Source organism: Psittacula echo, assembly GCF_963264785.1.
Source record: "Psittacula echo genome assembly, chromosome: 15".
NCBI classification, from domain to species: Eukaryota; Metazoa; Chordata; class Aves; order Psittaciformes; family Psittacidae; genus Psittacula; species Psittacula echo.
The window spans coordinates 7,710,331-7,732,618 of record NC_137751.1 but is presented as its reverse complement, the minus strand read 5'-3'; the positions used below and the strand labels follow the sequence as shown (position 1 = coordinate 7,732,618).

Sequence of the window (22,288 nt, the reverse complement as noted above, 5' to 3'; positions counted from 1 at the left end):
TTCAGCACTCACATCCCTGTTCTTTGAGGTAGACCTTAATTGAAGTAGACTGTAGTGTCACATGTGGCATCTTGGATCGCTGCTGCGTCAGATCCCATTCACAGCACTGCCTCGTAGGTCTCTTTTCCGCCTTTCTTCCACCTGCCCACCCTGTCATTGCTTGTATGCCCACTCCACTGCCGTGCCTAGAGCCAACTGTGAGGAACAGCAGCTTGGTGTTGAGGAGCTGAGTACTCAGGGTCATTAGCACAACAGTGATGGATACTGCAGAATTAAGGCTGCTGCCAGTCTGCTTTGATTTCATTTCTTTTTGGTATGGATTAGCACAATTACCTGGCCTCTTTCCACTTCTGTCTTCTGATATTAGATCCCCTCAATACCAGCAGCGTACATTCTTCTACATCAACATTACTGGTAGTGCAGTAAGGAGAAAATAACCTGTTAATAAAGGGGACTCCGGAGACGGGTTTACAAACCTTCTCTTTAGGCCCCTATGAGGAAAGCACTCCCAGACTCACTGTAACTTTTGTAATTAAAGACAAATTAGATCAACAATAGACGGTTGTGCTTCCCTCCAGGAGACATTTGGAAAAAGAGAGTTGTTGTAGCAAATGAGCTGATTAATGAGGTGTTTTCTGTTCATACGATACACAAAACACTACAAGTCCAAGATGTTGAGCCCAGACCTGGCCTGCTTTTTAGTTCAGCTTTTTAGCGAGCTTTGTTTTGGGAGAAGGCCTCCCCCTAAATATTGGCAGGAGCAGAAAAGGAGCAGGTGGAGGACAGCAAAGTGGCCTTTGGTAAGCTTGGATGTGGGTGGTGAGCTGCCTTTCTTCCCATGCTCTGATATTTGGCTGGCTGCTGTTTTATAGGTTGGATAATACTAATTTATGGTTTTATTTTCTGGTCATTCTTTCCTTGTTGCCCTTCTGTGTTAGGCCGCCTGTCCTCTGGACAGCTTTAAGTGAGCATAGCGGGCTGTAATTCATCTCTGAAGCTGTGAGTTTGTACAGCTCACCCCTCCGTTTAAGTGTGTTTCACCTGCCAGTGCTGAGACTTTCGTGTTTGTCACCCAAAACCTCCGCAGTGTGCAGGGCAGATGCCTTCCCTCGTGGAGATGATATAGCTGTGATACTGCCAGTGTGAATCTGTGACTGGGCCTGGGCTGAGCTTTAAGAGGACATGGCTGACAAGACAGCCTGCCTTACCTCTGCCTGGCTGATAGCATCTGTCAGCTCCCACCTCGTGCACCCTCATCTGAACACGTCCTTTCGGCACTGAGTGAAGCCCTGTTGCTTCTTTGGCAGGATGTTCTCAGGAACGAGCTCTGGCATCTCACGTGCCTGCCTCTGACAGGCAGCTCTCAGTAGGGTTTCTGTTATCTTGGCCAGCCATGTCTAACTCCACCGCTCACTTCCTGAGGTGCTGAAGGAGCCATCTCTCAGCTATTAAGGGATTCAAGTCAGGTAGGATCAGCACAGGCACAGCCATGCCCCGGCACAGCCTCTGGAATGCTTGGTAGAGAAGGGTGTCCTTTTGGCATTCTCCATGGCAGGAGCTGCCTTTCAGCAGGGATGGGACAAACCTCAAGTGTCCCTTTTTCCCTCTTAAAAGGAAGGGCTCAGTGTACCAGCTCTGGGTACCAGCTACTCCTGCCATGGGAGGGTGGAAAGGCAGCGGGAATGAGGGACTGCAGGAGCGTGCCTCTTGGAATAAAAGGCAAACCCACCAGGAAGAAGTTTTATTTTTGCACACCCATTATTCCTCTGGCGCTCGCTGATACTGGGATTTGCCGTTCCCTTTAGTTTTTCAGTAATAAACAAGCAGTTACCATGGGAACCCTGCTATTAGTTAAGGCAGAAATGTATTGTCATGGGGAGAATAGCAGTAATATTTCTTGTGCTGGGGAACAGCTCTGCTCCATGTGGTGGAATGTGGGTGGGTTTCTGCACTGGGTCAGGCAGGATGAGGCTGTTGGGGTGGGAAGCAATAAGCAGCAGGGCTTCCCTTCTTCCGAACTCTGAGTTCTGCAGAAAAAAATGTAAAGCATCTGGGTGGAAAAAAGAGAAGTGTGATTCCTGAGCTCTTGCACTGTTTGGCATGAGGGCTGCCTGCTGCTCTGCTTGGTCTCTGGTGGTTTCTCCTGTTGCAATGTGCTCTAGTCCTGTTGCCAAGCAATGCAATGTGCTGGGCTTGGTGCTGTCGCTATCAGAGGCAGAGGAGCAGCAGCTGGGCAGGGGGATGTTGTAGATTCATCTGGTTTCTGTGTGCTGGAGGCTAAATCCTGAGTGATGGAGCAGAGAGGAGAGTGCTGGGGTACATCAAGTGCTTTGCAGGTCATTGAGGGGATCATCCAACTTCTCTACAGCTTTGGGCAGTGCCAAAGCTGCAAGTGTGCTGCTTCTAAAAGGGAGAGCAGTTGAGTTGAGTCCCCTTCTCCTGCTTGGAGATGGCCATGCAACTGTGGTCCGTGCTGGTCATGATCTAGTGTAGGAGCTGCACTGAAAGAGACACTTGGTTTGTAACAAAACTCTTCATCTCCCAGCCATCTGGCTGCTGCCAGAGGGATTCAGGCTCTTGATGAGTGACCTATTCCCTGTGGGAATACTGCTTTCCTTGCAAGTTTTATCTCTGCATATTTTTTTATGAGCCTTTTTTCAGTCAGCTGGATATTGAGGGATAAATCTGTTAGGTTCTCTCAAAGTACAGCTGTCCAACGACTCTTATTGATATATCAGCAACTGCTGGAACACCAGATTTATGACTTCTGGGCTCTGGAAAGTGCCAGCAGAAGGTCTGGGAGCTTTGGGAGAAAAATTACCTTAAAGGGAATTATTGGTACAGTGGGTAAAATACACTCTTATTGGCAGTAGAGAAAATGAGAGCAGACAGGGCTGCTCCTGTGGTGCAAGTGCCTTTGTGTCATTAATATTTTCTTCCTCTTGTGCTGGTCCTCTCTGACGTGCTGAATGGCAGAAAGGAAGGCAGCTAAAGTCACCTCCACTGATTCACTGGGATCTTCTCCAAATAAATCCTGATTTCCAGAATTTTTAAAGGATTCATGGAGGAAGAAGCTGTTCTAAAGGGATGGATTTTGTGAATCCAGGAGGCCAGAAAAGGATCACGACCAAGCACAACAGGAGCACATTTTCTGAGGGAATTAGGCAATGGAATGGTCAGAATGATTCTCACAGCTGAGATTTGGATTTTATAGCAAAAATATACATACTGGTATGTCTGGTTTGTATTATATATCTTTTTTATTTATAGTATTTATATATAATTCCCCACCTCTCCCAGGGAGCTTTAGGGAAGTGGTGAACCTGTCTTTAAGAGGGCAAAGCCCAAATCCAAACCTTTGCTTTGAGGATGCTTAGCAAGAAGTGAAGACCCCCCCCATGCTTGTAACCAGGGCTTTACTCTGTACCTGGCTCAGCTCCACAGCCCCTTTCCCTGCAGGTAAAAGGTCCCATTCATGATGGTGCCAGGAGGGGAAGGCTGTGGGTGCAGGAGGAGCTGATTTCCTGGGAAGGCTGTGCAGGCAGCAAGGCAGCTTCCCAGCAGTACGGTGTGCATGAGGAGCTGCCTGCCACAGCAACTTCAGTAACGCTTTGCAATAACTCTGGGAGCCAGCTTTAATATCCTCAGAGATGTTAACTCCAGCAAAGCGCTATTTTAGCTATTAATATTTATTTTTTTTAATAAAATATTTTGTGTGGTACAGATCGCTGCCTGAATACAGGAGCATCTGCAGAAGTCTTTGCCAGAAATGTTTGACAGCTTGTGTTTGCCTGTGCAAGAGGAGGGATACCCATCCTCTTGCCTTGGGCAGAGTTAAAGGGTTTGTAGCGCTGTGAACTGAATGTAGTGAATTTTAGGGCTGGTACAGAGATGAACTGACAGCTCTCTTTGCTACCCTGTGCTTGTCACGCTGTACCACTGCACCCACATCTCTCCTGCACCCGGCAGGTTGGTTACATGGCGTGGGGGCAAAGTGGTTTGTTCACTACCAAAACAGAGAACTCATTTCTCATGTGAATGTGAGCATATATATACATACTGATGAATATTAAGAAATACTTGGGGCTTCCTTTTTCTACAGTAGAGGCTGTAGGTTGCAGTGTTGCCTACTCTGTATCCCACATGAGCCAATATTGTACTTTCTATCAGGAATTGTGACCCATTGTTTGAAATGGCTTCTGAGCTGCCAGGAGAGCTGGTGTCTGCCTTGGTCAGACAGAGAAATTCTGTAGGTGCAATCCCTCAAACAAAGGACAGTTGTTTTCCCATTACCTTCCTCCTCAGCCCCATCATTTCTGTTCTGAGATCAGACCATTATAAAAACCCAGGAGCTGGAAAAACACCTTTCTCGTTTTACCCAGAGCAGCTGGCAGTTATCTGTTACACAGGTACATGCTGGAGAGGTGCTTGCATAATTTCATGGAAAGTGGAAACAACTTGCCAATTTGGGAAGTTTTGTTTGGCAAAATGAGGCTCACTCAGCTCCTGTGGAAACTATGGAGTGTGGAAAGCATCAGGATTATGGCCAGGAGAAATAAAAATGTGGCCTTAAAATGGGGGAACAGTCTGCTTGAGGAAGGGGAGAGCCTCTTGCCTTTCAAGCCTTTAGAATATAAGAGTAATACAGTTCTGGGCAGTGTGCTGACAGAGATGAGTGCTGAACGGATGATGAGCTAATAACACTGGTTCTTCGTGTAATCGCTGCAGGGTTTTTTATTTGATGTGCTCGGTTTTATTTGATGTTTTTCTCATAGATCCTGGAGCCTCCACAAAGGCCCTGCCACACTTGAAATGCAGCTTGGAGGAAGACAGCCCCTCTCCCCACATAACTCAATCGTGGATGCTCTTACAGTGCAGCCAGGACCCCTCCACCTGCAGTTGAGCAGAAACCAGCCTTGTAGCCAGCCCTTAGCATGTTGTAGCAGATGGCAAACATCAGGAGGAGGAGTGCTTGCTGGCATTCCGGCATGGGGATCAGTGGGAGCAGAGCCCAGTTCCCAGACCAGCTACACTGCAGGGCGCTTGGCTTTGCAGCAGAGAGCTTTGGGCAGTGAAGCACAGCACAGAAGCAATGTGATCCCCATGGCCCCAGTCAGGTTTAGCAGAGCAGTGCTGGTGGTGTGTGCATCTGCTTCAGGTGCTGCACCACTGAAGTGTATGTGGTAGAGTAATAAATCAGCTGTAAAAAGTAAAAGCACATTGTGTTTGAGAGGAACAGTGAACAGCTGTGGGGGAGCTGCAGGTAGGGCTCCTTTTGGAGAGGGAAAACGTGATCAGCGAGTCAGCATTAGTTCATGTTTTATTTGGATCCATCTGGCACCCTCTTTGCTATGTGGTACGAACATTGTGAATAACTGTCTCTCTCCTCTCCTCCCCCTGATCTTCTCTGCAGTGGTTTCTAGTGACAGTGAGAGCGACTCAGAGTTCAGTTCCTCCAGCCTGGATGACAAGCCCTCACCTGCAGGGTCAAAAGGCTCACAAGGCGAAAAGCAGCAAGCAGGACTAGGTGAGGAGTTGTTCTTCCTTGTGGCTGTAGGGTGGGAAGTGTAAAGTGCTTAAATATTTGGCTCTAGGCACTGTGGGTTTTGGCTCAGCCACTTGCCTGCCCTATGCTGGTGCAGCCCACTGGCTGTAGCTGTGCCAGGTGAGGATCTGATCCTTTCTCACTGGAATAGCATCAATAGGTCAAACAGCTAGTGGGTTTGCTACACTGCCTGCAGCCTTTCATGATCTGCCCTTGCAGTTGGGAGCTACTGCAGGTTACCTGGCAGCACATCTCCAGCCAGCTCCTCACTGCTGACTTTATAGCACTGAGATCACCACTGCTGTTTTAGGATAGTAGAGCACAAGAAGTGGGTATTGATCCTCTTCCTGAGGGTGTCTGGCTGGGAATGGGGAGGCTCTTAGGAGCACCCACTTTTCTGTCCCCCAGCAGCATCTCTCTGTTGTGTCCCCACAGCACCCATCAGGGAGCCCAGCCAGGGCAGGGGGAGGGTGCTGGGGAGCACCCACTCCCCGAGTCTGTCGGGGAGCCGCAGCAGCCTGGGCAGCGAGCAGGGGGCTGACCCCAGTGCCACGGAGAGCTGCCACAGCGACCAGCCAGCCGATGGGCGAGACAGTGATGCCGGCAGCAGAGTCCCTGGTAAGCTGAACCTCTTCTCTGGGCATATCCATGCTTTGGGGGCTTACTTGCTTTGAAGCACAGCTTTCTGAGCTGCACACCTGGCAAAGCTGCAGCCCAGGATTGCCTTTCCCTGCTGTTTTTCTCATGGCAGATGCTGTCACAACATTACAGCTCACTCCTTCCCTCTCCCCTGAGTGCAGAATTATTCTGCAACATGAGTAATTGTCTGAGGTGGGAGCTGCCTACACCCACCTCCAAGAGCAGTGGTAGACTGAGTCTTTGCCCCAGCCAAGGCCCCGAGCTTCGTCTGCCCTGCAGAGGCAGCAGAACTGATTGAGCATTTACTGAGGGAAAGCGGAAGTCCAACAGCTTTATGAGACTGGATAAAAATCTTCCTAATGTTAGATGGCTCTTAAAACCAAGAATGGCTCTTCCCAGAACTCTGTAGTGCAAGAAAAAAACACTTTTCCCCCCCTCAACAACCTTGGAACAATTAAGTGACTGTGAGAGCAGAAGCTGCTATCACATCTGATCTGAAGCAGCTGAAAGAGATGCAAATGTGTTCTCTCTGCAGCTCCCACTAATCTAGTCAATAACCCCTTAAGTTATCATTTAGTGCCGCTCTCTCCAGAGTGTTCCTGCTGCCCTATGAGCTGCCGCTCCTTTTGTTCCTGAGCCTGTTTTGTGCTGTGCATGTTGAGGCGTAAATTGGATTAGAGAGAGCAGGTTTATCCTCAAGTGTAACATGGAGTCATCATCCCCCCTCCCCACACTTTCCACTAGAAATAGCCAGCATAAAATTGTTTCTTCGCTCTTCTCTCCCTCCCCAAAGTTTCAGGCATTTGCAGTTTTCTTTAATTCTTGGTTTTGCAAAGCAAATCAGATGAGTGATACTTCTGCTCTGTCTGTCATCTCACTGGATTATAGTGCTGTCCTGGACGGGGTGGTTTATTTTAAGTCCCTGTTGGCTGTGGCATTAATGACGTCCGATTGCTGTTGTATGCTGGCTCTGGTGGCTGCTGAGCAGAGCTGCAGGTTGTCCTGCAGGATTGAAGTGAGTAGTGGTGGATAGCAGGTGTGACCAGAGAAGTTGTGGCTGCCCCATCTCTGGCAGTGTTCAAGGCCAGGCTGGACGGGGTTTGAAGCAATGCGGTCTAGTGGAAGGTGTCCCTGCCCATGGCAGGGGGTTGTAATTGTATGAGCTTTAAGGTCCCTTCCAACCCAAAACATTCTAGGATTCTATGACCCCTTGGGTGCTTTTTCTGCTGGTGCTTCATGGCCATGCTGAAGTCTGGATGAGTGCACACCTCTGAACCATGTGTGTGTACAGTGCTTAGCACTTTGGAGCTTTCTCGCCAGCTGTTGGAACTAACTGCTGCCTGGCCATGACAGTGCAAACAGTATCTCTAGAGGCAAAAAAATGCCTTTTTGCTGCTAAAAACCTTCTATGCAAAATTTGGCAGAATGGGTCAGTGCTTTCCAGTGGGATCTCTCCTTGCTAGGCACTGGAGAGCTAAAAATGACAGGCAGCATGGACATAGATTTAAAAACCAAAAACTGTAGCAATCTCATGAGCCTAGTTATAATAGTCCCTGAGATGTATGAGAGGATCTTGCTAAGGAAAAGGTTAAGCGAGGTTGGCTGACTAGAGAGTATCTGTAAAGGTCTTCATTATGTCTGGAGTCATTTATTTCCCCGTCTTCCTGCAGAAGAGGCTACTTTGTTCAGAGATGGTGCTTGCAGCAGGGAGTCAGTAGGGTAGCTTTGGTAGGGGGGCTCCATGGCCCCAGAGCCAGGGAAGGGGGAGGCAGGGAGATTGCAGTGAGTACTTCTGCTGACATGTGCTGGGGGGGGAATGGAGCTGGTGGTGGTTGAAGCCAGCAGCACAGGCTTGGGAGCTGATGGAAGGTGGCAATAGGCAGAGTTCTCTGCTGTGTCACATCAGGAACCAGCTACCAGACAAACATCCTGGGCCAAGGAGCTGCCATGGGCTTGCAGGGAGTTAGGTGGCACTGCGACTGTGGCTCTGTGACCACAGGAGGTGGCAGCATGGGCTACAGGGTGGCTGGCTTGTCTCTGAGCCTGTCCTGTGTACAGCAACGTGAGTGCTGGTGAGGGCAGCCATAGAGACTGTACCAAAGGTTTCTGCAAGGAGTTGAAGCTGGAACCTGTGCCTGTGTTGTGTTTGCCATGGCTGCGTGCTCTGTCCCACAGTGTGGGTCATCTTCAGCACTTCAAGATGGGGAGGAGAGAGGGAAAGTGAGTTTGTTTTCCTTCTGATGTGTTTGGGATGTGACGTTGCCTCCGTGTAGTGAGTGAGCAGCAGGGGCAAGCACTGTCAGTGTTCATTTACTCTGAGAGCACTTAATGTGCCCAGCTGGAGAGGTGCTGCCACGATGTGATCTATGCAGCAAACTGTTGACAATCATGATCCATTACATATTGAATCTAGTAATGAGCATTATGCAGTGATACAAGTTGTGTGGCCTCATGTTCTGTGGAACTCTGTATCAGGTGTTTTGAACAGATCGAACATCCAGGAGGCTGCAGTACTGAATGCCCCCATGCTTTGCCAGGGGCCTGGCAAGAGCAGAAAATAAAGAGAAGAGCAAAACCAGTGCTGTAGTACCCTAGGAAGTGTCCTGCTTTGCAGAGGGGTTCATGTGCTTTGGGATGCTGGAGGTCTGAGGTGTGCAAATGCTGGGAGCCTCAGGACTGGTGGCAGTGCCTCTCACCACTTTTAGATTAGAGCTACATCTGTCTGTGAGAGGTTTTTATGATGGGTTCCTCTGGATGCCACTGGTTGCCAAAAAGCAAAGGCTCCTTTTGCTGTTCATCTCTTTAAAGAGCCGGGGAGGTGATGTGTGCTGTATGTCACAACTGGCATATTTACTGCGCATCTCCCTGCCTGTGGGACAGTCCCTGTGCTCTGCTCTGCTCTGACCCAAAAGCAGACCAAGGGGCAAAGATCCTTTCTTACTTAAAGTGCTGATCCTTACCTGCAGAATAGGGATGTTAAAAGGAGGTTGTTATCGCTTTTCTGAAAAGCTCTTTAACTTTATAACACTGTGGTGGGAGCAATTTTTGCTTCATATTAGCACCTCTGATGGTGTTCTACTGGTGACTTTCTTTTCACTTCTTATTCTCACCTGTGCTCTAATTCTGCTCTCAAGTGTGACTTTGCAGAACACTTTAACATCCTTAAATCCTAGCCCACAGCCAGAAAGGGGAATTAGAGAGTGGTACTGCAGATGCAGCTGCTGTCGTAGTCCTTAGCTCTTTAAGCCTGAAGGCCAAGACGACAGCATGGTCGTGTGGCCAAGGGGAAACAAGGAGCTATTAAGAAGAGTTTGTAGATTTCCAGTGTGTTACTCTGGCTGGAGTTTGGTGAGGCAGATAATGAAGCCTGGGGTTTGTCATAAAATGACTCATTGTCAGAGCTGCATTGGGATTTAGGCAACCTCAGCCCATGAGCCAAAGATTCAGAAGACAGTGGTGAGCTGAGAGGCTGCCAATTGTTTTCCTTTTTCCTACTACCTGCCTTCAAACCCTTTCAAAAGCATTGTTTTCTGAGGGTCTGGTGTTTCTTCTTCTGAAGTTCCAGTTCTTGGAGGTGCCCACTCTGCCATGGTAGCTGTTAAGAGGAAGGTCATGGGCTGTTTTTCCTGGAGAATGTCTTATTGTAAAGAGAATTAAATTTGCACACAGGAAAGAAGCACAATCTTCCTTTTCCCCCTTACCCTCAGCTAGGGAGGTGACTCACCTTGTTCTGGCTGTACTGCTGATGTGTAAAGAGATGCCTCAGTTAAAAAAAGAGCAAAAACCTCACTATTGCTAATTATGATATTTTTAATAAAGGAAGGGAATGTTAAACAACTAAAGAAATTGTCAATATCTTACAGTGGTTTTCATTTGCCCATGGAGAGCTTTTACTGGCAGTAACCTCTTTGAGCTTGGACCTGGCTGCTGCAGGACATAAACTGAACAGAAAAAGGCACCTCTTCTCAGATCAGTAGCAAGTTCTACTTCAGGAGGTCCGGTTAGTGGGATCCTAGGTGTCTTCTCTTGTTTCAGGAGCAGGTCAGTCCAATCCTGTTTGGTATTCTGTGGGTCACCTGAACAGCTTGCTGGTAGGGAGCAGTGAATGAGCTTGGCATGAGCTGTGGGGCTAGAGAAGGCTCTGATTTGTGCTTCAAAGAGGAGGTTTGAGAACAGCCACAAGATAAGCTTATTAATGGGAGCATACTCTGAGCACAAATCACAGTTTCCACATCTCTGCTTGTTTGCCAATGTGTTGTCTAAATCATTAATACTTTAAGAGTAGTACAGCAGCTGGCAGTTAAACAGAGCCATGTTAAACAGTGGTGGTGTTGGATCTGGGAGCTGAGAGGATGATGGCAGTACCTGGTGGGGTATAAGAAACATCTTGGCTTGCAATCACAGCATGAGACCAGCTGGAAGGACCTCCAGAAGTGGTCATCAGGTCCAGCCTGGCCTCTTCTCCCAGAGTGCTAAAGCTGCAGCTGCTGGATGCCTCCCTTTGGCTGCTTGCTTTGTAGCCGTCATGCTGGGAGAGGCTGAGCAGAGATGAGAAAAGGGCCTGAAGCTGAGAGAGATGGGCACGAAATACTGCTTCAACTTCTCTTAACTGGGGAGATTTATGCCCCACCTTTCACAAATTGACTAGATTTAGAAATGAGGTGGTGCCACTCTCTCTGTGGCTCTCTGCCTACCCGGCTGGGTATGCATCAACTTTTGCTCATAAATATGCAAGCTGTTAATACATGACAGGCAGAGCCAGTCTGCATTATTTTTGTGGCAGGATATTCTCAGGACATCTTTGAAGTTAAAGCATGAACTTCTTTCTTAACTTCCATTCTGTTTCACAAATGTCTGTTTGCTCCCTCAGGAACGATGAGGAGGTAACATTTTGCTTCAGTGGGTCTAACTACTCCATTCCACGTAGGAAAAAAAATTGTCTTAACAGTAATTAGGCTTAGAATGAGATAGTAATTTCTTTAATGACTTTCTTCAAGGCAGTCCTTGGGGAGTTGACTTTTGTTTTCCTGCACTTGGTGAGAAAGTTGCTTAAATGTTTTCAGACTGCTCGATCCCTCCTCCACGTGAGCTAAAACAGCCAAACAGTGTAGGGCTGGCTTTGCACCCCAGTGAAATAGGTGGGTAACCACGCAAGGGAGCTGTGCTCACAACTCCTCCTCTTCTTCCCTCTGCCTTCAGCCTCTGCCTGCACTGAGGGAACAGGTTACGAAGGAAGGGGGATCAGATGTGGAGAGGAGACCCTCACCCACAGCCACCCTCTCCCTCCAAGCCTCTGCCTCCTGCACTGGCTGCTTCATCAATCTTTGGGCACTGCTGTTTGTCCTCTCCCTTTGCTCAAAGCTTGCTGCCACTGCCACTGGATTGAGTTTTCCTACTGCCAAGGAGGATGAGTTGTCCCTCTTCCACAAAGTTAAAAAAATGAATTGTGCCTTCATGCCTCAGAAGCTTTGAGCTGTCTCTGCCTCCTCGTATTGGTACTGCAGAGCACCGAATGGTCCTCTTGTAAGCACAGTAAATAAGTAAAGCATGATTTTGGGTAGTGACAGCATTAGGAAATGATTTAAGGTTTGCATTCTAGACAAAATGCATTTGTAAATATTAACCTCAAAAGAAGCATATGCCCCTTACATGTTATAAGGAATTAAAATATTTTTGTCCTCAAAAAGTGGTAGAACCAAAACATTTTCAGCTTTTTTAAGTCAGCCTTGAATTTAAAGTGAATAAAGGCTCGAGTGCCTAAAAATAAATTACTTTTGCTATTTCTGTAATTCTTTATGGAGTTTTAAATTGAAGACTTTTCCCTTGAAAATAGAGGAATGACAAAGACTCATTCTCTTGCCACTTTCACTCAATATATCTGGAAACAAGTCTGCTGCTGAAGATGAAAATCCTATTTTTGTGCCTTCTTTCACATTGCAGAGGTTTGCGCTTTGGTCTTTGATCAACCAGCCTGTCTGGCCTCCTGCCCCCATGTCCTTAGACTTATTCTCTGCTTTTTGCAATACTTTTACTCCTCATGCTTTCCAGCTTTCTATTCAGCATTTTGCACAAAGCACTGAGGGCAATAGTTGATGTTATCTGTCAAAACAACGCATAAAGGAAAGAGCATGGGAAGTCAGTATTATAGAATCATATGGAAGTTAAAAATCTTGGATTTTGGAGTCTTTGTAAACACTTTGAGAGATTTTATGGCTCAGGAGGTTATCTTTCAACTGGGACATCAGCCAGTAGCCAGTGGGAGGAATCTGCAGGACTCCCTGTGCCTTAAACATTTCACATGAATGCAGTGACTGGAAAAATCCTGTCTTTTTTCTGGGTGTGAACATAATTTGTGTCTCCTTCAGTTCAAAGAAGGTGGAGAGAAGTTAGCACTGACCCACTGCTGTCTTAGAGCACTTCACATTGCCAGCCCCACATTTCACCCCATGCACTGGAAGCAGCATGTCCCAGCAGAACCTGAGTTTCATCAGGGGCTGCTGCGGTGATTAGCTCAGGTTTGTTTAGTTGACGTGAGCCAGAATATCTTCTGCAGCAGAGCATTGTTATCCTGCGCCCATCCCCAGCTGTGACAGGGACTGCATTCTGCCATGGCTCCTGTCCATGGCCAGGCACATGAAGGGTAGGAAGATCCTGTGGAGGACCTGCTCTGTGGCACATAGATGTTGTTCACCTGGTTTGGAAACCTCTAAGAGCTGAGTCTTGGCTTTCTGTCTGACTTGGCCCTTTGAGGGAGGCATATACCAGAGGACCAATTCTAACAGTACAATTCCTTCTTTCTCCTTCTTTCCCCGTTTCTTTCCTGTCTTTTCTTTCTTTAATAAAATTTAATGGGCCCTGACTGCTGACAGAGTGTGGAGTAATGGTGCATAGACATTCTCTTCATTATTATTTTTAGGAAATGGCACTGAGCATGTAAAAGAAATGTAAAATAATAACTTCGTCAAGTCCTCTCCCCTTCACTGCTTTCCAAACAAAACTTCTGTCTTTATGTATTTTGAAGGCAAACGGTGCATCCACACCAGAACACGACGCTGATGGAGGTGAAGATGGAGCTGCTTTGCCTGGATCCAGCGCTTGCCCCTTGCCCACTCCTGTAGACCTCACGCCAGACAACAGCTGCTGCTGCTGGTGACTTCATGATGCTCTTGCACAGGCATTAGCAACACGATGGCACCTGGGGAAGCACTTGCCTGTCTTCCCTGCCTCACTGACTTGGTTTATGGTTTGGTCTGATTTCCCCTTCTGCTGACTGCCTTGCACTTTGGGGTGCTGCTCAGAAAAGGGTATTGTGCTGTGCAGTGCTGCCATGGGATCCAGACCCATGTTTCTTGGAAGGGATGCACAAATTGTGTTCACAGGAGCTGAAGAAACGTGCTGCCTCTGCTGTTCCTGGCTTATCAAGCCCAGCCCTGGGTTCAGGTCCTGGTCTTGCAGTCTGGCTTTGCAATCTTCAGAAGAAAGGGAAATTCACCCCTATATCCCTGAAAGGAGGTGTGAGGAAACTGCAGCCCTTCTACTGCTTCTCAGCCCAGGGGTGAATTTCCCCCTGTGAGCTGAAAGGGTGAGACTAGGGCTTTGATTTGCGCTTGACTCCATGGGAGCAGGGTGTTAACCCTTGTGTTTCTTGTCATTGTTGTTCTGATTTAGTATGAGTTTGATGGGGGCATCCTGAATCAGCTGGCGAAGTTGTGCTCCTGTTCACTTCCACTGAGGTCTCTGTGATAGGGCTGTCCGCTCAGAGCGGCACTTCAGGTAGTAAAGAAACGCTCAAAGAAGTTTGCTGTGAACTTTTTGGTACTCCTGGCTGTGAACTGGCTTGTGTGTCCTGTGGTGGTGCTTTGCCAGTGGGATCATGGGCATTGCATGTGTGCTGCATCTCCTGGTGTGAGAATGCCCACCGCCCCATGGCCCACTGGCTACCTTTGTGTGTCCAAATAGGATAAAAGCTTTCAAATTACTTTATCTTGTTAAGCAGTACAGATTCTCCTTCCACATGCATACCTCTTCATCTCTTGCTTTAGCAGAGGCCTTTGTTTTGCCTTTTTCCTGCAAGTCTTGAGCATCTGGCTGACTGTGATGGTATCATCATGAGTCAGGCTGTAGAAAGGTGTGTGCCCTGGTCCTGCTTATTCTCCAGAATGGAGAGTATCCATCTAAGGCCTGACAGATGAGAAAAATTAAATTGCCTGACATCTCTTGAGCAATTAGATCTTTGAAGGCCTGAACAAAACCCACATTAAGCAAGTGGGAGCCTGTGGATTTTATTAAATGCTTTCGATCTGACCTGTCTTTAGCAGAATAAACAAAGGATTTCAAAAAGTTCCTTCTGAAATCGTGGATTTAAAGGCAATTTGTGCCTGTTAATGTCAGCCTTTTCCCTTGGTTATTACTCCTTTGTTTTGTTCTCCTTTGCTGCTGGGTGCTTTGTGGTGTATGCTCTTACAAATGGCTGCAGTATAAAGATAAATGAGATTGGGTGTTGGAACACTCTAACAGGAGATCGGAAATCGATCCTTGACTTCCCTTCTAAATGACCATGTTCCAACAGAGGAGCATTCCCTTACTGCTTTTCCCGTTACCATGCTATGGCAGGTTGCTGAGAAATTCCTTCCAGCTTTTCCTCTGTGATCTGTTTCTACCCATTGAAAAATGAAAACAAAACTTTGGATGATGTGGGCTCTTTGAGATGACATAAAGAGAAACCACATTGGTGTTGAAGAGAGCAGGGGATGAGGTTGTACTCCACTGAGGGATGCTTTATGTTGTGGTCTGTGTTGTTTAAACCTGGCCATTGAGACTCAACCAGCGGCATCTGTGAAAGGGGTAATGCTGAAATTATTATTATTTCAGAAAAAGTAAACCCAAAAGTCAGCTTTTGCTGAAACGTTGGTGTGATTTCTGAGCTGAAGCTGTGCTGTTTCTTCTGTGAGCTGTAGGGTCTTCAATTTCAGAAGTGTTTTGCCACCAAAATAAGCCCTGTTTTGCCTTGGAGCTTTTGACAGTCCTACTCAGGCTGTCTTGCTCACACTGTCATTACTGCAGTGCCTCAGACAGTCTAGCCTGACAGCCTAAGTTAATTCTATAGAAGAAGGAGAAGGAAAAACACACTTAAAAATTGATTCAGTTTTCTTTAAACCTGTTACTTTCTCATAAAAACTACACTGGAATTGGAAAGAGTTTTTAAACCGGAGTGTGTAATTTCGAACTCTTCTTATCCTTCATTCCTGGACAGTGCAGGCAGGTCTGCTGTGTTTTCACTCCCACTCTTACTTCCCACAGACTTTACCACACTGTGGGTTGCCAGCTCTGCACAGGAACCTGGTAATCCTTGCTGGCTTACTGTGCTGCTTTGAGGCATGGGTTTGAGTTTTAACTGAGACTAGGGTTTATATAAACAGTGTCAGAGATAAATCTGGGACTGCTCTTGTACCAGTAAGACTGGAAACTTCTTACCTCTATATTTTACCTCCATGAAGTAGTCCCACAAGTTCAAACCAGAACTGTTCAGTCATCTGTGGAAAAACTTGTGGATTGAGGGAAGGATATAGTTCAGGAGAATGTGATCTAGCCACATGTGAATGTGATGAAGGGACAGCAGTAGCTCATATTTTCTGTTAAAGACCGCTTTTTCCTTTGTCGCATCTCTCTTGGTTGTGTTTTGTAGCTTTCATTGGAATATTATCCTAAACCCCTACCGTTTGTCAGCCTTTTGAGTTGGCTCAAGGCAGACAAGAAGGGCTCAGTGAATAGTGCTTAGTCTGCTCTTGTCATTTGTGTTTCTTTTATTACTTTGTTGTTCTTGTCTCCAGCCCTTACAACTTTTATGTAGTGTATTACTACTGGAAACAATAAAGCTTTGGCTCAGTAACAACTGCTTGCCATTCTTGAAACAGTAAAAACTTTTTTTCCATTCCCAGGTTGCAGATACTCTCCAAATCCTTGGGCTGGCTCCAGCAAGGAAAGAAAATGGTCCAGCCAGTGGAATGGTGATTCACGTGGCTGGAGCATAATTGAATTCTGCGCTTGAAAGTCATCTTTTGTCTTGCCTCTCTTTAGTACCTTGTGGTGGCAATGGCAGGGGAGCACAGGAGTGCTCCTCAGCCCCTCTGTGGGAGGTTTTCCACATTGTAACCAGTTACGATAAAGCAGCACTGATTGCCACTCTGTCAAGTGCTGTCCCCACAGCCTTGCTCAGGTTTGACGATTGGGGTCCATTTAGCTTTGTCTACAGTGAAGCATCTCAGCATTGTTCACTGAGAGTGTGCAGCCCTGGCTGCTCAGCGTTCTCTTCCACTTGGCATTCAGCTTCAAGGTTTCAAATGGCTTTTTAATCTGTTTTTGCTTTTCCCATTTTAAAGAGCTTCGATAATTGCTGTTGGGATTGTTTTGCTGGGGAGCTGCCATTACTCCAAGGATGGAGTGTGTCAAGGACTAGCCATCTCTTACATTGTTCCTTCCCTCCTCCGCTTGCCATGACAACAGCCAGTACATGGGAAAGTCAACTGTGGGATCTCTCTGAGTCAAAAAACACTGGCCGTGAATTGCCAAGTTGCCATGTTTGCTTTTTGCAGCTATAGTTTGAGGGGAAAGGTGTTGCTTTCTGTGCAGGAGCTGTGCATAGTAGTTCAACATAGCTGAAGCAAATGGGCTACCAGCTGGTGTTTAGACAATGTGTTTCTGGCCATTACTGAATCAGTCAGCAAAGGCTCTGGACTATCATCTGGAGTGTTTGGACAGTGACCCAAAATGGCAGATAACCTCTGCAGATGGCTGAAGTTCACCTGTAAAATAAAACTTTGCGGCAGTTGCTCTTCTCTCCTCCCTACCCCTCCCAGATATTCCCTTCCAGGGGAGAGGGCTGGTGGCAGCAATATCTCACCAGCCCACCTCTCCCATTTCTTCCTGCCACCACTCCTATTGCTTTGTTCCTCTCCATGATGGAAACTGCTTTTCCGATCATAACACCTTGTTTCCACAGGTAGGTGTGATTGACAAAAGAGTTCAGGGAAGTGTTCTTGAAGGGCTGATGCTGCAATCGAATAATGATACTTTCAGCAGGCACAGGATGGCAGGTGACACGTAAGCAACTTGGAAAAATTTTATCTTGAGCTGCTTATTCAGATTCCCTCCTGACCATTGCCTCTATTAGCAGTGTATTCAGGTAGTGCTAGAAATGCCTGCGATGCTGAAGAGGCACGAGATGAGGATTTTTCTGTCTAGCTCCACAGCAGTGCAGACAGGAACACAATGTGTGCTACCTGCCGTCCTTGTACACCCCTACCCTGCACCTTTCTCCCTGCACAAATATTTCCTCTCATTATCTTCATAGCAAAACATGAAAGGAGCCAGCCCCATGGCTGGTGTAATGCACTGCTGTAGCGTGTGTCCTGCTGCCAAGCAGCCCCTAAGATATCCAAGGGTGCTGCTCTGATCAGTGCCTGGGAGCTGCACATTTGAAGGATGAATTCAGATCCCCTCAAGGAGTGCTATACACACTCACCTCCATGCTTTGCAGAGGTTCTGGAGGTTTGTTTGAAGGCATCCATTGTGTTTCCTTTTCTTTCCACTGATTTCTGTCTGGCACTGGAAGCTGTTTGTAAAATCTTGGAGGGATTGTTGCTCTTGTTTTCCCTCTCTGGAATGAGTGTCTCTACGTGATGCATCTGTATTTTGCCAGGAAGGATGGATTGTGGTTTTAAAGTATTTTTGTTGTGGAATGCATCAGTTTAACAGCAACTGTTGTGCTCTGAGCCCTCTCTTGGCCCCCAGCTAGAAGCTGTTTCCTCCTAGATGCTCCCCAGGTACTCTGTAGTTGACCAAATGCAGCAAACAGGTGTCACCACCTCCCTTTTCTCATCAAGTCTATTACTAGCCTAATCACTGTAAGCAGTTATCTGGGGCTGGAGACTTGCAGCTAATCAGGGCATTATCAGGGCCATCTGGGTAAGGGGTGTTGGCAGAGACACCTTCCCCCTCCTGAGTGTGAATGACTTCTGCTTTCAGACTAATTATCACAGTGGTGTGGCCACTTTGAATTATTTGCAATTATATACCTCCCCTCCTGCTGCTCTGCACCATCCCACTGGAGCAACCACTTATGCAGGAGCAGTCACATTCTGGGCTTGGCTTTTGGGGCTGGATTTTGGAGCTTTGTGGAGAGGTCACAGCTCTGAGACTGGTCCTTGCTTTCTAGTGCTGCTCTGCTTTGTAGTAACAGCCCTGCACCATGTCCCCCAGATCAGTTGCTGGTGCTGGCTCTGTGCTGCGTATTTCTGAGGTTCATTCACCCCCAAAAGAGTCCCCAGACTGATACATACCCAGCCCCTGGACAAGGACAGCAGCTGGGTCACTGAGAGTGGCTGTGCCCAGCATTATTTATTTGTCTACTAGTGAAGCCAAGCTCAAGAGACAAAGAAAATCTCGGAGAACAGCTGAGCCCTGCTGCAGGAGAGCAGAGGGCAAGATCTGGACCCTGGGTGAGCAATTGTCAAGACACTGATGGGACAGACCTTCATCTTCAAATGACACTCATGCAAAATTAAACTCCTCCAAGCAGTCACACCGTGACCATTAAAACGGTGCCTTGGAGGACAGAAAGATAAACTGAGAAATGCAAATTAGGGATGTAAATCTTTCTGGCTATGTCTGGGAGGTACCTGTTTAATTAGCATCATTGAACAGCCTTGATGTAGTAAGTGCTAAGTAGGAAACTTGCCAATTTTCCCCTGTTTTGATAGCAGGTGACTGGTGTTCTGTTTGAATTTCCACTTTGTGATTGTTTTTCTGCTGGAGTTGCTGTGTTGTGTGTAGCATGAGGAATTAGCTGTTGTCACCTAGGCTGATCAGATGCCACTGCACCGGGGAGGAGCTGCCCACACTGTCCTGCCTGAGCCCTCGGTAGTCGTGGACATCTTTGCATCGAAGGGCTAAGGGATTGCAAAGCTATTGTGTGGTGGAGTTCATGTGTTTAATCATGATGTTTGGTTCCTGTCCTCTTGGAACACAGAGGTCACTTGCCATGTGGAAATTTTAAAAGAAGGGCTTTTTCTCCCTGCTGTGTTGGAGGAAGGCTGGGGAGGGAGAACAAGTTCTGTTCCCTGCAGAGGACTCACAAGTGGCCAGGATACAAACCCAGCCCCTCTCCAAGGGTTGAAAGTGAAGGATGCCCCATGTGGGGTTGCAGTGAGATGCTCATGCTTCTCTACTCTGCTTCTAGTGCTGCCCAGTGAGCTAGGACCCCCAGTGCGAGGTGTTGAGCCTGCACAGAGCCACATATGTTGGCCCTATGTAAAAGATGATCATCAAGGCATGCGGGAGCCTTCTGCCCTGTGCACACCCTCTCATACAGCTCTGCTGTGGGCTTTGGGGATTTATTCATGTGATGAATATCTGCAAGGATTTGGGTTAGGGGGTTACTGAGCCTTTGTTTCTGTATCACCGCAGTGTATTCCAGCACTCTGCTAATTGGTACCACTGTAACATGAATCCTTTGACACCAATACGATAATGTTTGTGAGTAATTGGATGCTTGGTCTGGACCTGCCTTGGGAATTGCAGGGCAAGCATCCAGAGGTGCTGCCATCTCCCAGGCATTGCCTCGCCAGGTTTGCATCCTGCTGTATTCATTCTGGGAGCCTCAGTATCATGCTATTTAGGAGATCACCGTTACTGACCTGTCACTGTGGGAGACAGTGGGATTAGGATGATGGAGTGGTTGGAGGGGATAAACAATAATGAAGCTACATCGGCACAGCCCAAACAATGCCTTTCTTTTTCATGTTTTCTTTTTCCTGTCGGTTTGCTATTCAAGTGTAATAAGATCAGTGCAGATAATTTGTGTATTCATACAAAACATAATTTTCCCTCCTGTGCTTTACCAGCTGCACTGCAGTTTAAAAGGCAAATACGCACTTTCTTTTGCATGGCTATGAATGGGTGCATCTGTTCCTCAAAGATAGGGAAAGGAGAGTGAAAGGGCTGGAAAAGAAGGGAAGAAAGCAGATGCAGCCCATTTCATTGCCTCTGTGGAGAGGGGAGTATACAGGAATCGTATTTTTGCAGCATGGGCTCAGTCCCACAGATGTTTTTAAGAGGTGGGCGAGACACCAGCGTGTGGGAAAGGCAGAGAAAAGGGGTTTGTTCAATGGGGGAGCAGCTCATGGAAGCACAGACACGCTGCAGGGGGGCAGGGATGCCCGTGGGAGCTGAGCCCCACCTTCATCAAGGTCTGCAAACCACCATGCAAGGACAGTCAGAACTGTGCACAGGGCTGGTTCTGCTCCTTCAGGCTGCAGCCAGGAGAGAACATCTCTCTGCTGTGGGCACTGGCTCTGCCCTCCTGGTTCTGCCTTGCTTCAGCTCTGCCTGGGGCTTGGCTGGGAATGTCAGGGCAAAGGTTGGAGCTGAGCAGGGCTGTGCTTGCTCCTCCCTAGCTGGAAATCACCACTGCCTCGCTCCATGGGCTCTTTCTCTTCCTATGCCAGAGACTGCATCTCTGAACTTTCATCTCCACATCCTCCAGGCCCTGCCTGACAGTCCTTGCTGGAGGTCCAGCATCCCCGCTGGAGGTCCAGCATCCCCACTGAAGGTGCAGGGCTGGGGGTTGTACAGCAGTGGACCTAATTTATTGGCTTTTTTTGAGCTTCCTCCTTTCTGTTTTCTGAGACAGGCCCACTAAGAGAGGCCAGGAGAGGGAGAAAAGGGGTTTAATTTTCTCTTGTTATCTGGTGTCTCCAGCTGTGAGCCACGCTGACAGCCCTGGGCTGATCAAACACTGGAGCAGCCGCCATTCATAAGCCCATTTACATGGTAATAAATAATGTGAGTGCTCTGCCCCTGCCTGAGCCCATATCCTGGAAGCAATGCACCAGTACATTCCCTCTCCTGTTGCCATGTTGGGCGCCCACCTTCATTGCTTGTAACACGAAGTCATTAAGCATTAACAGTTGGCATTGGCACCTAATGACACAATCATGTACGAATGTGTTCTGCCAAGCAGGATTTTTTTAGCCAGGGATTCTGGTGCTATCTGTGCCATTGAGATGGCGTCCCTCTGACCCTTCTGCCAGATTGGTTTCTACTTCTCATGAGCTTTGTGAGCCCAAAAGGTTCCAAATATGGGAACTGACCACTGCTTTTGGGTGAAAGACAATGCACTCTATTGAAAATAAAGAGTAAGAGTTTTCCAAATCCACTGGGAACTCTCAGCTGCCTTCCAGCCAAGGGTCTTGACCTGGTTTTTACAGATTAAAATGTCCCCATTTGATAACTTGAGTCATTAAAGCAGAGCAATGCTTAAGGCTTTGAAGCTGTATGAGGCCAGTGGCAGAAGCGGTGGGTGGGATCCCGGTAGTGACAGGACATGCCATTTCCCTCTTCTGCTGTGCTGCAGTGACGGGGTTGGTCCCTCTTCACTGGGAGATGCCATACAGCCATGCGAGCACATGGCTGATCCAGCTGTGAGATGGGACAAGGCTTTGCTGGGCATGGTGAGGCTGAGAGTAGGATCCCTGAAGGCCAGGTTCCTCCAAGTGAGCAGCTTCTTAATGCTGCTTCTTTTCTTTCCAGTTTCTTCAGCTGCAGGAAGTGGCATGAAACCAAGAGGATATGGGTTGGTTTGAGTGAACAGACCCCGAAAATACCAGATGATTTTGTCTGAGCAGTGCTTTTATTTACATGGCACCAGGTAACAGGAGAGAGGGCTGCTCCAGCTCACCACATCCCAGCAAACTTCCCACAGAGCTCCCTGCAGGACTTGCTGCTCTCATTGCTGTTGATTAGTTCAGGCATGTTTAATCCCAGGGGCACTTCAGGGTTTAGCTCTATGCATCATGCAGGCCAGTGCTTGGAGATAAGTTACTGTAATTCACAAAACTTTAGGTGGTGGTGAGGCTTGTGGTTACTGAGCCTTGATGGAAATGGTTTGGGCACTGCCAGGCTGGCCTGTTTTCATGTCAGTGTTTGGAAGGAGCACAGCAGCAATTTCTGGGGCTGGAGATGCCCAGGGAGTGAGCATACACCTTCTGATCCATCCCAGCTCATAATTACCAGGTCTGAGAAGGGACTGGGTAATTCCTCATGCAG

The 22,288-nt window shown here is 47.6% G+C and overlaps 1 protein-coding gene across 1 annotated transcript in view; it reads left to right on the top strand.

The window, feature by feature from the left end:
• The window catches only part of RPH3AL (rabphilin 3A like (without C2 domains)), a gene marked incomplete at its 3' end in the record, with an annotated part of 55,689 nt that overhangs the window by 24,970 nt on the left and 8,431 nt on the right, over positions 1-22,288 (top strand). Inside the window, exons 7-9 of the mRNA XM_080629891.1 lie at positions 5,414-5,527; positions 5,981-6,163; positions 8,091-8,246. Coding sequence (XP_080486017.1) covers positions 5,414-5,527; positions 5,981-6,163; positions 8,091-8,246 — 453 coding nt within the window. The remainder of the gene's footprint in view (positions 1-5,413; positions 5,528-5,980; positions 6,164-8,090; positions 8,247-22,288) is intronic.